Source organism: Dysidea avara, chromosome 15 (genome assembly GCF_963678975.1).
Source record: "Dysidea avara chromosome 15, odDysAvar1.4, whole genome shotgun sequence".
NCBI lineage: Eukaryota > Metazoa > Porifera > Demospongiae > Dictyoceratida > Dysideidae > Dysidea > Dysidea avara.
Window position 1 is genome coordinate 1,094,413 of NC_089286.1, and position 13,933 is coordinate 1,108,345.

General features: G+C 36.7%; 3 protein-coding genes across 4 annotated transcripts in view; 1 reads left to right on the top strand and 2 right to left on the bottom strand.

Annotated features, from left to right (window-relative positions):
- LOC136245645 (uncharacterized) overlaps window positions 1-13,933 on the top strand; it is an 85,705-nt gene that overhangs the window by 1,137 nt on the left and 70,635 nt on the right. The window lies entirely within an intron of this gene.
- Window positions 6,906-8,092, bottom strand: LOC136245860 (sterile alpha motif domain-containing protein 3-like; the record flags this gene model as incomplete). The annotated part of the gene is made up of 4 exons (XM_066037322.1): window positions 7,859-8,092; window positions 7,555-7,809; window positions 7,134-7,502; window positions 6,906-7,076 (listed from the first exon to the last, which is right to left on the bottom strand). Coding segments are annotated over exons 1-4 (1,029 nt in total), but the record flags the coding sequence as incomplete, so codon positions are not given.
- LOC136245861 (uncharacterized) lies at window positions 8,656-11,858 on the bottom strand. The gene is made up of 11 exons (XM_066037323.1): window positions 11,699-11,858; window positions 11,321-11,619; window positions 11,028-11,177; window positions 10,796-10,973; window positions 10,618-10,733; window positions 10,378-10,551; window positions 10,220-10,315; window positions 9,474-9,541; window positions 9,230-9,420; window positions 9,029-9,089; window positions 8,656-8,971 (listed from the first exon to the last, which is right to left on the bottom strand). The coding sequence occupies exons 1-11, from the start codon at window positions 11,856-11,858 to the stop codon at window positions 8,656-8,658; spliced, it is 1,809 nt and encodes a 602-aa protein (XP_065893395.1).

Here is a 13,933-nt window from a genome sequence, read left to right on the forward strand (position 1 = left end):
GAAATTTGACTCAGTATCTAGGGTCCCTCAAGGGACAGTCCTTGGCCCCTTGATGTTTCTCCTGTACGTAAATGATATAACATGTAAATTCACCTTTAGGGTATTCTAAAGTTGACATCTCTATGTAAATGTTTATTAGCTAGTTATTATTTGCAATAAATACGTACAGGCTATTCAATGAAAGGGGACTAACTGATTGTGGTTAAATTTAGTTAATGGTAAATGTAAACCTGCTAAGATGCATGGTAAAATGTTTTACAACGATGCCAATTACCATAAAGTCTTGAGTGATTCACTTGAAGTACATGATCACGTTAGGATTCCCCAGCAGGAACAAACTGAAGTTTAACTAGGCTTGACTCATGCATAGTTCAGCTGAGAATGGAGCACAATATGTATGACTCCGGATCCTATAAGGAGCTTATTGTTACATTGTAATCAGGCTGTGTGAAGTTTTTTCAAATGAAATCATGTATAAAGGGTGTAATATAAATAGGTGTGGATGTAAACTGCATATCATACCACCTTCAATACCAAAAGGCCGACCATTACAAAACATAATTCTTGAGGTACACTTCATCATCAATATTATGCAATACACTGTAAAATTTTGGGTGTCATGGCAACACCAAAAAGGGGTGTCCAGTTGCATGTTTAAATACAACCCCCCATGGGTGTTACAAAGGTGCTTCTGCAACACTCTATCAGGTGTTGTACAACACCATCATTAGTGTTACCACAACACCAACCCTCCCGTAAAAGCGTATCTGCAGCACTGTAAAGGTGTATCTGCAGCACTCCATCAGGTGTAACATAGCACTTGAAATCCCCTAAGGGTGTTGTAAAGGTGTATCTGCAGCGCTCAATTAGGTGTTACATAGCACTTGAAATCCCCTAAGGGTGTTGTAAAGGTGTATCAGCAGCACTCTATTAGGTGTTACATAGCACTTGAAATCCCCTAAGGGTGTTGTAAAGGTGTATCTGCAGCACTCTATCAGGTGTAACATAGCACTTGAAATCCTCTAAGGGTGTTGTAAAGGTGTATCTGCAGCACTCAATTAGGTGTTACATAGCACTTGAAATCCCCTAAGGGTGTTGTAAAGGTGTATCAGCAGCACTCTATCAGGTGTAACATAGCACTTGAAATCACCTAAGGGTGTTGTAAAGGTGTATCTGCAGCACTCAATTAGGTGTTACATAGCACTTGAAATCCCCTAAGGGTGTTGTAAAGGTGTATCTGCAGCACTCTATTAGGTGTTACATTGCACTTTAAAGGTGTTGTAAAGGTGATCTGGAGCACCCTGATCAGGAATCATGCATGCATGAATGCATGCAGACACTTTAAATGCTTTTCTTATGCACAAAAGAACAGATATCAATTAAGATTAAGTAATTCTGTCCACTTTTTCAAGTAAATGTTAATAGTTAATTGGTTTCTTCATCAGCACATCTGTATATCCTATGCGTGAAAACAGGCATGTTAGCATTTATTTTGAACAACAACCTGCAATCACACATGCACTTATATACAAAATATTCTTATAAAGTAGTCACAAGTTGTTGATTGCTCTAATAGAGTAGTTACTTGACTGCTCTATTAGAGTATTTAATCCAAACCAGCCAAGCTGTGAAAAAAGAAGCATGGCCTTCCCAAATAGGCTTGTATGAGAAAGATGTGATATCAATGGTGGCGGCCAAGAAATGGCTGCAGCAATAATAATGCCAATCAATACACAATTGGCATTAATATCACTGCAGCCATTTCTTGGCCACCAACTTTCTTTTCCATGCTATAGCCATTTTTGGAAGGCCGCGTTCTTTATCACAGCTGTAGATATCATTTCTTTTGTATTTATATATTGGAGCTTGTTTTGCTTATCTTTTTTATTTTTCTACAGGTAAACACAAGAACTAGATTTGATGCTACATTTTTATTATATGTGTTTGTATTTTTTGTAACTTGTTGAATGTTCTTTGTATGACTGCTCTATTAGATTGCCTTGAAATGCAATTGTTGCATGTACATGTTTGGTTTTCATGTTATAGCTCATTGATGTTTAAGGTGATGTCCATTCCATAATGTTTGTACCTTAATTGATAATTTACCAACATGGGCAACTTAGGTGGTAGGAGTGACAATGAATCGCACTATCGACTGTTCTATTAGAAGATCTCGATTCTTGTGCGTTTGGTTTTTGCATTATATCTCCTTGATCTTTAATTTGATTTCCACTCTGTAAAAGAAGGTTTGTACCTTGAGAGTCTGCAAGAAACTTCAGCCAGTTTGCGTAAGCAGTTTATGCAGTGAGTGTGCGCAACAATTGCACTTATAATTATTTGAAAACTGTGTGTAACTTGCCTGTACTTTATGCAATCTGTACGAAAATTGAAGGGCAAATACGCTTTAATATGGTCTTGCTAAATCTGAAAATCAAATAAAGCATGCGTGAGCCACAACGTTATTCTAAGTATTACGAAAAGAAGAGGTGCCTGGATGGATTAAGCTCGAATTTGGTATATACGGTGTCCCACCATGAGGGATTACCACACCAAAATGGTCTATTTCTATTCGAGCATGACCGATTTACGTGTGTGTGAAAGTTTCATTCTCTTGGTACATGTATATAATACACACTTCTCTGTTGCATACCCACACCAGCAATCCTTGGCCACACAACACATTATTGTGTGTCTTAAATCTCAATTGCTTTTAATGAAATGGTAGGTGAAAAGGAGGATTCAATAGCTATAAAGGATGTTAGTTAAGTGCAATTGCATTCATACAGCCAAAATGCAGGACAATAGGGTTGTTTACTATGATAAATTGTCAACACAGCAATAAAATAGCTACTGAATTAGCTATAGACTGCTACTGAGCTAAATTTAATTTTCGACCGAAACCACAGAAACCCATCTAGATTGGCCACTGCAAGGATCTACTTCTGGGAAAAGCAGAGCTTAAATTTCATGCACACACTGTCTTAATAATATAAACAGGCAGGTTTATTTAGACTCCGGTGAATATAAACATATACATTGAGAGCGCACACCATGGCCCAGCTATATATGTAAAGTAGAGGTGGTATCAGATCGGTATCGGTAATACAAAGTTGCAGATACCACCAGTAGACACTTACCATGTTTATTATATCTTCAACCATCACTAACTAAATTTCCAGTAGCAATAAATTTGTTGGGCTAACAAAGTAGCTAATACAAAGCCTTTGTTACTCTTTTCCAAGTATTGCTACACTTGCTTCGTGTGTGTTCTAATAAATTAGAGTATACATGAATCCTTTGTGATTAAAATTTAATGACAGTGCAGTTATTCCTCAAAAAGAAGCTAAAGTGTGTAAGTTTACGGTGTTTGCAGTAGTAATAGGGTAAATAGATTTAGTTCACTTATAAGTGTCTGAGTGTGGAATCCCATGCACTAAAACTGTTGCTTGAGAAGCTAGCTTAGCTGTTTTATAACTACCTGGCTTGTTTTTTCATGAAAAAGTTTGGTTGCAAAGCTGTAACAAGCACTGAAGAAATATTGGCCGCCCACGCAATTGATTACTTAATTAATAAGCTTACAAGAAAACCACCCCAGACCAAGCAATTAATAATCCACAATGCTGCAATGCTTAGTATCGGTATCAGCATCGATATCGGCAGATGATTTCACTACAAGTACTGGTATTGGAAGTATCGGTAAAAAGCGGTATCTAAATTGTAAAGTATGGACTTACATAGACATGTGTCTATTATGCCAGAATAATTTTGGGAAAAATAGGTGGTGAAAAGAATTGGGTGTGATGATAGGGTGAATTTAAGGTATTATAAATTTAACTTGGAGGGGAAGGTACAATTCTTTTAGATGGCTAGCTACACCTCTCAAATATTGCAAGCATAAAATTGGCTTAAATATTGAGATACTCTAATAGAACAGTCACTTGCGGTCAATATATTCTAATATAGACTGGCCACTTAAGTATGCATGAAGTGTAAATAATACTCTTGTAGTCTGGCACCCTACTCCCAAAATTTGAATAAAATCCTCAGCCTGTGTTTAACTAGCAGTTTTGGAACAGAACGTGCTCATGTAATAAAATTAAATATGGCATCTTGCTATGAATATTACATTTTAAATGCAGCAACAGCATGGCCAATTAATAGGCTTAATTAGCTTCCAAGCATTACAAATAAGTATAACTAAACTCATTTACTCATACTCAGTAATCATACACTCACCCCTTGAGTGAATTGAAGACTAGTCTACTACTGACAGTTTGAAATCACGCCGGTATTCCTGAATAACAGGTAATTATTGTGTAAAACATTGCATGCCGCAATGAATATAAAATTAATTACACAACTTCTACACATAATGCGCTAATAATACTAACACACTGAGAAATGCGGGGTGAATGTTTGTAGAAGCCACGGTGCTAATCTATAATCATGATAACTAGCCACATTAACAGCCTGTGTGGTGGAAATTAGGGCTGGGCGATAGTGAAATTTTTAATGTCTGAACGGATGTTCACGATAGCCGATAGTGAAAATTCACCTATAACATGCCAAAGAGAGATGCAAGGAGGGATATACTTATGGATATGTTTTTGACTAAGAGACTAAACAGCCATTTTAGGATGCTCCTTGTTCCCCAAAAAATCATTTCGCATTTATATCTGCATATTTTTACATGTTATATTTTTACATGTTAGGCAGGTTATATAGAGCCGGTACCGGTTACACTGTTTTGCCGGCTATTTTGCCGGCAGTGGAGGGTATAATACTTAGAATGTTACGTGCATTAAAAAAAAACTTGTACAAAAACCTAAGAAAGCGAAAAAAAAAGTTGTCTAAGCGAGGGTTCGAACCCGGGCATCCGTACTCATAAGCAATGTTTGTAACGATTATACCACCGGTGCTGCAGCTAGTCATGTTATTTAGTTTCTACGTTATAAACATCCGACTGAAGTGAACAAGAGTGAAGAAGAAACCAAAGCTGAACCCTAGCCTACCCCTAACGCTAAGGAACTACTTTTCGCATCCCCTAAAGTTGAATGCTCAGGGCAACCTACTAGTGCCGGCACAATAGCTGTTAGTGTTTGCAAACCGGTACCGGCTAAATATACACTTTGTACATGTTAATTACTGTCCTATAGTAATTTTTCAAACGATAGGCGATATCCTATAGCAATACTATCCCAATATTTCGATATGTTCATACTATCTCCCAGCCCTAGTGGAAATGCTATAGCTACTTCAACCTACTTGATTCTAGGGTATAATGAACACTCCAATCACCATTTGGGGACCGGTGCCTTATTTGTTATTTCTTTACCCGCTTGCAGCGGAAGGCTTACACTTGTAGCTGCTCTAAATATAGCCTCTCACCTTAATTAAACTGAATCTGATTAATGCATCAAAGACTGCATTGCCGCGACTGCGTCACCAAATGCTAGTACTCGATTCGGCTTCAGTAAGAGTGTTCAGTTACGCGCAAACAATTCTTCGTCTATCATCAGGCTCATTGGAAGCGAAGTATAGCTTAGAAGTATAGCTAGAAGAAGCTGGAAGTATATCAGTTACTATATACAGTAATCAAGTTGTTACCTTTCATCATATTTACCGCCCATTTTGAAATCTTGTCGCGTGAAGTACACCACGGAACTAAAATCATATGCTTGAAAGTAGCCAATGAAATCAGTTGCCTTCATTTAAACAGCTTGTCTCGCGCCACCCGCCCTGCAGTAGTTACTTTTTGTGCACGTGAAACTATGTGATGTGAAGAACCAACTGGAAATCGACTATAAAACCACTTGATCACGTGAAGTTCGCTTGTGGGAGGTAGGGTCGAACTGCTGATTATTGCCTGATAAAGAGAATCAAGATTTTATTAGCCTCTCACCTTTTCACGGGGTAACAAATATACGGCGAGCTACAGTGATTTCAATCTCTAGTAGCTAGCTACTATTCTGCATCTCACACAGTGATTTACCAAAGGCATGCCTTTACCAAAAGTGAGTAGCTACTTGTTCATTGTGTTTGATGCACACTGGGTATGTGTCGCTATATGTAAAACACCAGCAATACAGTAGAGCATTGGCCTTTAACATCTGAGGTATTTTTGCACTGATGCTTTCCAGTCACTGACCTAGCTGTGCGAGGACCTGTGTAACTTAAACAAGCTTAACTGAATCTTGTAGCTCAAATTAAAGTCTGAACTACATGGCGATCTTAAAATATCCAACTATAGCTATAGTTTAATTTTACTGATAGCAGAATTTGTCCAGTGCCCAATTGGTAAACTTGATAATAATAATGATAATGGAACAAAGTATACACACTGAAGAATGCACTTGTCATCAGTACTATATAGCTAACAAACTAAAACTACAGTTCAGGATGCTGATCCAAAATAAAACTACAGTTCAGGACTTGGTTGATGCTGATCCAAACTGGTCAGTACTCGAGTAACAACATCAGGCACTTTCTGTTTGTCTTTGATACCTAGGATATATCGCTGAACAAAAATTAAAATAGGGTACAAAGATTTAGGATAACAAATATCAAATACATAATATGAACAGATCATTTTGATTAAAGCATCCTTAAATGAAACACATATCATGGCATTTCTCCTTTCTATTGTAATGAAATAGTCCCCTGGACTTGTCCGAGCAATGTAAGGCTCATTTTGATCTATTGTACTGATCTCATCTTCCAACTATTAGATACAATGAATCACTATACAAACATTAGTGCAGACAGACTTACAGCAATCTTGTGAAAGATCTTTTGTTTTGTTTTAGGTCCGAGGAGCTGACTAAGTAAAATTATAGTATTTTCATCCTGCACATTCACATTCTCTATAAAGAAAATATTACATGAATGAAAAAAAAAATGATTTTATCTTCATCAGGTAAACTTTGAAGAAGTCTACTCATCGTTTGAGAAGTACAGCCTTCTAAATTAGCTTGAACCCATACTTTGCTTGACAGCATATCTAATTGGCTTCCTGCATCATCAATTTCATCTGTGCCCCTGCATTCTTCTAATATATATCTGATCTCCCTTATGATCTGTATAAAAAAATGTTTAATAATAAATATTACCAATTTTGTGGCCGCTATATTTACATATTTTTTTGTTTCAAGAACTGGAAACTTCTGCAGTACTTCTTGTACTGGTGGACACTCTTGAAGCAACCATGCTCTTCTAGCTTGGTAAGTACTCTTCATAGCCTTTTTTACAAAGCCAGTATCGCAATTCTCTTCTTGCAATGCATTTTCCAAATCTTGCAAAGTTATTGCTTCATCTTCTGGTGGCGGTGTCAGTCTAGGTGCAGTTCGCTTCCGTTTAGCAGAAGGCAATGACTCTGAAATACTTTCATCTGTCTCCTGTGTGCTTGTATCTGATTCACTTCTTCGCTTTCCCCCTCCTTTGGATGCTTCTGAAGGTCTTCTCATATTCTTGAGCTTCTGTCGAAGTTGAAGCTTCCACGAACCCTATATAGTTACATAAATACGTGCTATTATTTATAAATTTGTGCTAACTTACATATCCATTTCCAATGGTGTCTTTCAGTATAGGATGTGTTTGAACCAGCATTTTGCACACAGTTGTATAGTCCTCAGAGGTTGGATACTGTGTAAATTGCCATATTTCCCATGCAATAGTGGTAATGATTTCTGTACGCACTCCTTTCACAATCTGGGACTTCTCTATAGATTCACATGTTTTCCTTGAAAATTGAGGAATTTTGAATTTTGAGTGCCAGTCAGAGTTAGTCCTTTTGACAGCACCTTTTGTTGTCTATAAAATTGATATAGTTATATACATACACATGTATAGTCATGCTTACTGTGATAGCTGAAGACTCTTGGTTGGAATGAATAATAGAAGTAACAACTTTTCTCTCTCCGATAATCGGCACTATCTCCTGAATCTCTTCTGGCAATAATTTCAAAAATGCTGAGCCGTCGATTTTATGATGTTTGAAGGGTGAAGCCACAGAATCAGGAGACTCAACTCTTCCTTCCAGGTTAGAAGTAAGAAAAGCCTCCAACTCATCCACAGTGCACTTTGCAATGTCCATGACTCCAGCAAAAATCCTGACATGGTAACAGTGATTTCTGCTTCTTTTATACATCACCACTGGGGCAGATTACAGCATGTATTTAATCAGCACTGGGTGTGAAATAACACTTAACAAAATGAATATACTATAGAGCAAATATACCCATCCTATTGTGTTTAATTGGCGGCCGCTGTGCTATCCAACTGAAAATTAAACACTTGCAGGGCTGCAACTGAATCTTAGCTGATTCCTGAGATGATATTATAATAATTTATACCCATATCCTCCATTCTCAAACACTTAAGTCCTTCCTCGCAGCATTACTGTACCCCTCTACCATTCCCCATGAATTTAGAAACACTTACATATACTTGTGGTTACAACAACAAGTTCATTTGCTTTGTGTAATATGACACCTTTATCATTATACAGATGATAAACTGAGGTAGAAAGGTTAGTTATTCATTGCTAAATGCAACTACACATACAAGCACATAATTCCAAGCTGCACGTGTTAAGCACTTAGTATTTTTGTAATAAAATATGAACACAGGAGTCAAATTTACAGAAATGAATTGTGACTAAACACTTTCTGCAATGTGGTATCTAACTATCACAAAATGTTTGCTATTTTGAGTCTGCAAAATTTCTGTGTAAACATAAGGTAGCTTTTCAATATCTACAAGTAGTGATATGGATGTCTCTTTAACTTCATAAGAATGATAATGGTTACAATATGATATGGTTTCATAGGTAGTGGAATCTAATAGAATCTTGCTGTTTGATATGTAAATATTTTCAATTTTGGCAAACTTGGGATATTCACCATCTGCTGCTTCCATCATTATTAAATGGCTTGTTTGATATTTCTGTCCAGCAAGTTTTATCCACTTTGCTCTGCAAAGTATGTGTGCAAGTAATAAAGTTTGCATGGTAATTGAAGTTTGTGGTTACCTGAAACAGTCAGAATTCCCCCTTAGTGATAAGGGCCTGTCTCTTTCTGCAACAAGACTCCCTATAAAGTGCCACACACATAATTTATGAATTCATCTGTTTCACCAAAATTATAGATGGGTATGTATTTGTTTATATAAGATCATAACATTATGAATTTACAATTCTGGCAATCGTGATCAGTTATAGCTATGTATTTACCTGGCCCAACTTCTGTCTCTTCTTCGAAAAGTGATTTCTGGCTTGTGTGGTAAAAGCACTGCAGCATTTGGTGCCTATTTGCTAGTGTCCATGGTAAATTAATGTAATTTCCCAAGCGCTGAGCTATTTTTTTGAAATATTTATGTTTTGCTTCAAATCTAAGTGCCCACAACCTTGAGAGTGGTCCAAACCTATGGTGCACACATGCATACATATGGCTAAATCAAGTATAATATTTGCTTACTTGGATATGAGTCTAGGAGTATGAATCAGGTAGTGCATTTTTGGAATTACACTTTTATCTGGATACAACTGTGTAAACCTTATATGATGATCTATTAATATTTTTAGATACGCAGTTTCATCTATTGTAATACTTGGTGCCATTAGGTAGTCAGTTATTTCCAGCAGAGTAAGAAAATTGTGCCAATAGTTGTCATCACTTCGGATATAGTGTCCAATGAGTATTGGTAAATAACGAGCAAAGATCCACATTTGGACTGCTGCAAAATTTCATGCGTAATTTGTATAATTATGTGCATGGGATGTTCATGTAAACTGGCATGGTAAATAAAATAACATTATAAAATGCCATTGATATCACTGCAGCCATTTCTTGGCCGCCAACCTTTGATATCACCTCTAAATATGTAATTTCAAAATAATGCGACATGCATTTGTATAGTTTGCATACAGCTATGTGTGTGTTCATTTACCTTTTTGGTTCAATCGGCTTGTATTTGAGTAAAGTGTTTTTCTCTCAATTGGTACAGGCGTATCAGATTCTGTTCCAATGGGTAATTCCAGAGACTCAATGTGCTTGTTTAAAGTTTCGAGTGTAAGGTAGTTCCTTTCAATTAATTTGATAAGCATTAGTTTTGTTTCGTATTGCAAGACTCCCTCTAATAAGTCATGCATCATATCACAAATTAGTGCACCACTGCAAATATCAAAATGTAAAACTTCCATCAATAAGCTTCTGCTGTTCACTCCACATTCACGTGACTGAGATGGGTCATCATCAATAGCTTGTAAATGTGTCTCATGTGTATGACTGCTTCGTAATTCAAAGTGGTCTTCATCAAACTAGAGGTATAAAGAACATAAATGTTTCTACTGAATATAAATCACTATACTTATATGCTAACATGTATTTTGATTTCTTCTGCTGTTCCTAAGCAATGACGGCAAGGTAGTTGGGCACTAGCACTTTCTTTAAATCCACCTAAAGCAGCGCTGGCAGGATTGTCAGCTATTACAACAGCAAGTGAACCAAAAACTTTCTGTGGTCCATTGAAGGTAACAAGATCATAGCCATTTTCCTATATAAGTGGAATATAATTAAAATTGAAATGACTTTAAACTGTCCCTACTATTGGCTTAATTACTTTACTCATGCCATACTTTTTCAGTGTCCTGGATTTGCACAAAGCAAGAAGTTGTATTCCTTTTAGCTTAGAACGCTTGCTTGGAGTAATATTTCCCAGTCCAAAGTAAAAGGCAGCTAAAAGGAGCCATGTTCATTAAGACATACTATTATCGGTAGTACGTGTATTTTATAATTACCTAGTTTATGTTTTCCTTTACTTGAACCTAACGGGTTACACACCTCAACATCATCATAGTATAAAAAAATTTGTAGTGCTGTTGGGTGTTCATTGAATAGTGGATGTGTAAAGTAATGAGCTCCATCACAAAAATCTGTCAACCTTTCTGGTGTAGTTGATGTGTGACCTTTTTGGACCTGGGTAGCACATGCAGTAATTACAACCACTATAATATTTTACGTGTTGCATACTTCAGTATAAATACCCTCATCTTTAAGTAACATTTGTAACGTCTTCAGCAAGGGTACATAAACTAGTGTGTCAGTGACTTCTTTCAAGCGACGCTTCCTTCCGTGTCCACGGTGAATTCTTCTAGTGCCCATCTTGATTTTTGTTGGCCTCTGTATGTAAGTGATTAAGCAACAATACTTTCATTTGTATGTTCTGGTGTCAGTTGTGTGTAATACAGTATTAAATGTGGTTATGAATGCAAACATACACTACCACTGCCGTAGCATTCTGTTTTGTAATTTAATGAACTTACAACTAAATTAAAATTATCTCGAAAATATGTGAGTTGTTGGGCTGGTGTTTGAAATCCTCTGAATAGCCTGCTGGTAGCCGAATAGAGATGTTGATGTATCAGTAGTTTAGCTTCTGCCATATTTGCTGCACTATCCATCATTGTCCCTATCTGACACCCTATGTTTTCTATAACACTATCAAATAGAGTCTGCACTTCTTCTGTGATTGTGCTCATTGCAGATTGAGGCATTCCATGTACTTCTTTTAATTTAAGTAACCAGAGTGCGACAACTCTGGAATTATCTGTGGATTCACCATCTGCAGAATAATATACTGCACTATACTATTGTACCCAGAGTATGTTGTTACATCATAATACATTGTGTACATGTAATACCTGTTATGCTTGAGATAGACAAGCTGTCTTCTTGTAATGTTGCTTCATTAGAGACCTGATCCCTTTCAGTGTGATTGCTACCATCAATTACCATTGGCTCAATATCACCAGTGTAAATATCATACAGACCTACACTTTCACCAGTGGCTTCTAACTCCATTGTGTTATTTGTACTGTTGTCACTATCCAATCCATGCATTGAGTAAACATGATTTCGGTAGGTGTAAAAGTTACGAAAAGTCCTTTGACAGCCTTGCAAACCACACTGCATATGAAAACATGGATCACAAGCATGGACCAGTCGTATGTGAGTCAAAAGCATTGAAACAGAAGCAGCACTAGCTGCACACAAAGGACACATAATCATTTCCTGTGAACAACTATCATACATATCTAGTTGCATGACTCTTTTTATATGTGCTGGTTTCACAGAGACTCATAGCCACTAATAATTTCTGTTCCATCATCACAAGTAATGGATGACTTCACTCAAGAATATGGCTAATTGAAGTGCCAAGCCCAAAATAGTTGTGTAACCCTATCTATAAAAATGATAGGCAGCAAAGTGTTTATCTTGGCTTGGTCAAGTTGGTGATTTGTGTAACCACCCAAAACCATGTTGGCATTACATAATGATTACAGGCCAAATCTAAACTTGTACACCCAAAAGCTTAGCTGTTTTTTTTTTTTACCATGCAGTAACATCTACATACCACATATGAGGTACATGATCAATAACAGTACTAGTGTATATATATGCTAACAATTTACTCTATGTACACAGATTTCTATTAACCAATTTCATTTTTGAAAGTGCGCTATGGCCGACAAACTTTTAAACATAAGTGGGTATGCTCAGAACCAAGAGCTCATAAATGCGTCGCAAGGCTTGCTGCACTTATGAGCTCCTGTCAGAACTGAAGCCAGTAAGGGGTGATAATGAATGCCACTGGTTTACCCAGCAGCTATATATAGATCAATCATCTGATGATGGTTTTTTTTATAATTGCATTTTTGTATGCATAATTATAGTGACTGCTTTGAGAATGAGTTATTAATAGTCTGTTCTTTTGTAACAGTTATAATGGTTGTTGTATTAATTCACTATAGTCTGTTCTATTGTGTGAGGCTTTAATACCAAAAACTTCTATCACCAGTAAAGGTCTTAATTTTCTTCATAAAGAACTAAACACAGTGTATTTGTGCTGTATTGACTTTTTTACTGATCTTAATTATTGTATAACTGCATTGTATGTAAGTACAGTCACTACTGTAATAAGTGTCTTGCAAGGTAAACTATATACTGCTCCAGACTTGTGTAAACCACATGGACTTTGATTTGTTTTGTAATAGTAAGTGGGTTGGTACTGCTTTTGCTTTCAGTATCAATTCTTGTCATAATATAGTTAGTGATTCCCACACTGAAGGGAAGATCTAAAAGTGTTTGAGTACCAAGCCTTTGGTCAGATCAACATCTTTGTGTCTGGCCATTAATATTGTTACTCTGTTGTGTAAGACAGTTTTTGATATATGTGAGTCTGCTGGTGATGACATAATGTTATTTAAATGCCATTATGAATTGGTGCCAAGGTGCCACACCAAAAAGTCAGTAAAGTGATTAACCTAAAATTGTAATTGGTAGCTATAAACCAAGCCAAAGCAATTGGTCAGGTCAAGTCTTTGTGTCTGTGTCATTTACTGAATGCTGCCATATGGCTGACTTGATAAAGTAGTTCAGAGGTGTACAGGTCATGAACTACAAGGTGAAAATTCCATGATAGCTCTCACTTGCACAGCCTTGCAGACCACACTCTATAATAGAAATTACATTCAGTAACTAGAAGGCTAAAGCAAAATGAAAATTCCATGATAGCTCTCACACAGCTGGTATTGCAGACTGCCCTCTATATGGACAATCATGTTCTCTAGCTTGCATGATTCATTCTTAGGTGCATGGTAAATAAAAATAAGCTTGAAAGGAAATGTGAATTATATTATATATAGCTAGGTGTTCCTGTGCTTAAACATTTCCCAGCGCCTATTTTAACCTTGGCATCTGCATCGTACATATTGTCAGTGGCGGATCTAGGAATTTATAAAGGGGGTTTCCAGTTTAGAAGGTGGAAATATATATTGACATGAGATACGCAAAAGTTTGCACTACATCGTCTGGTTTGGTAAGGTGAGACCAAAAAAAAAAAAAAAAAAGTCACAGCCTAGTAATAGTACATAAAA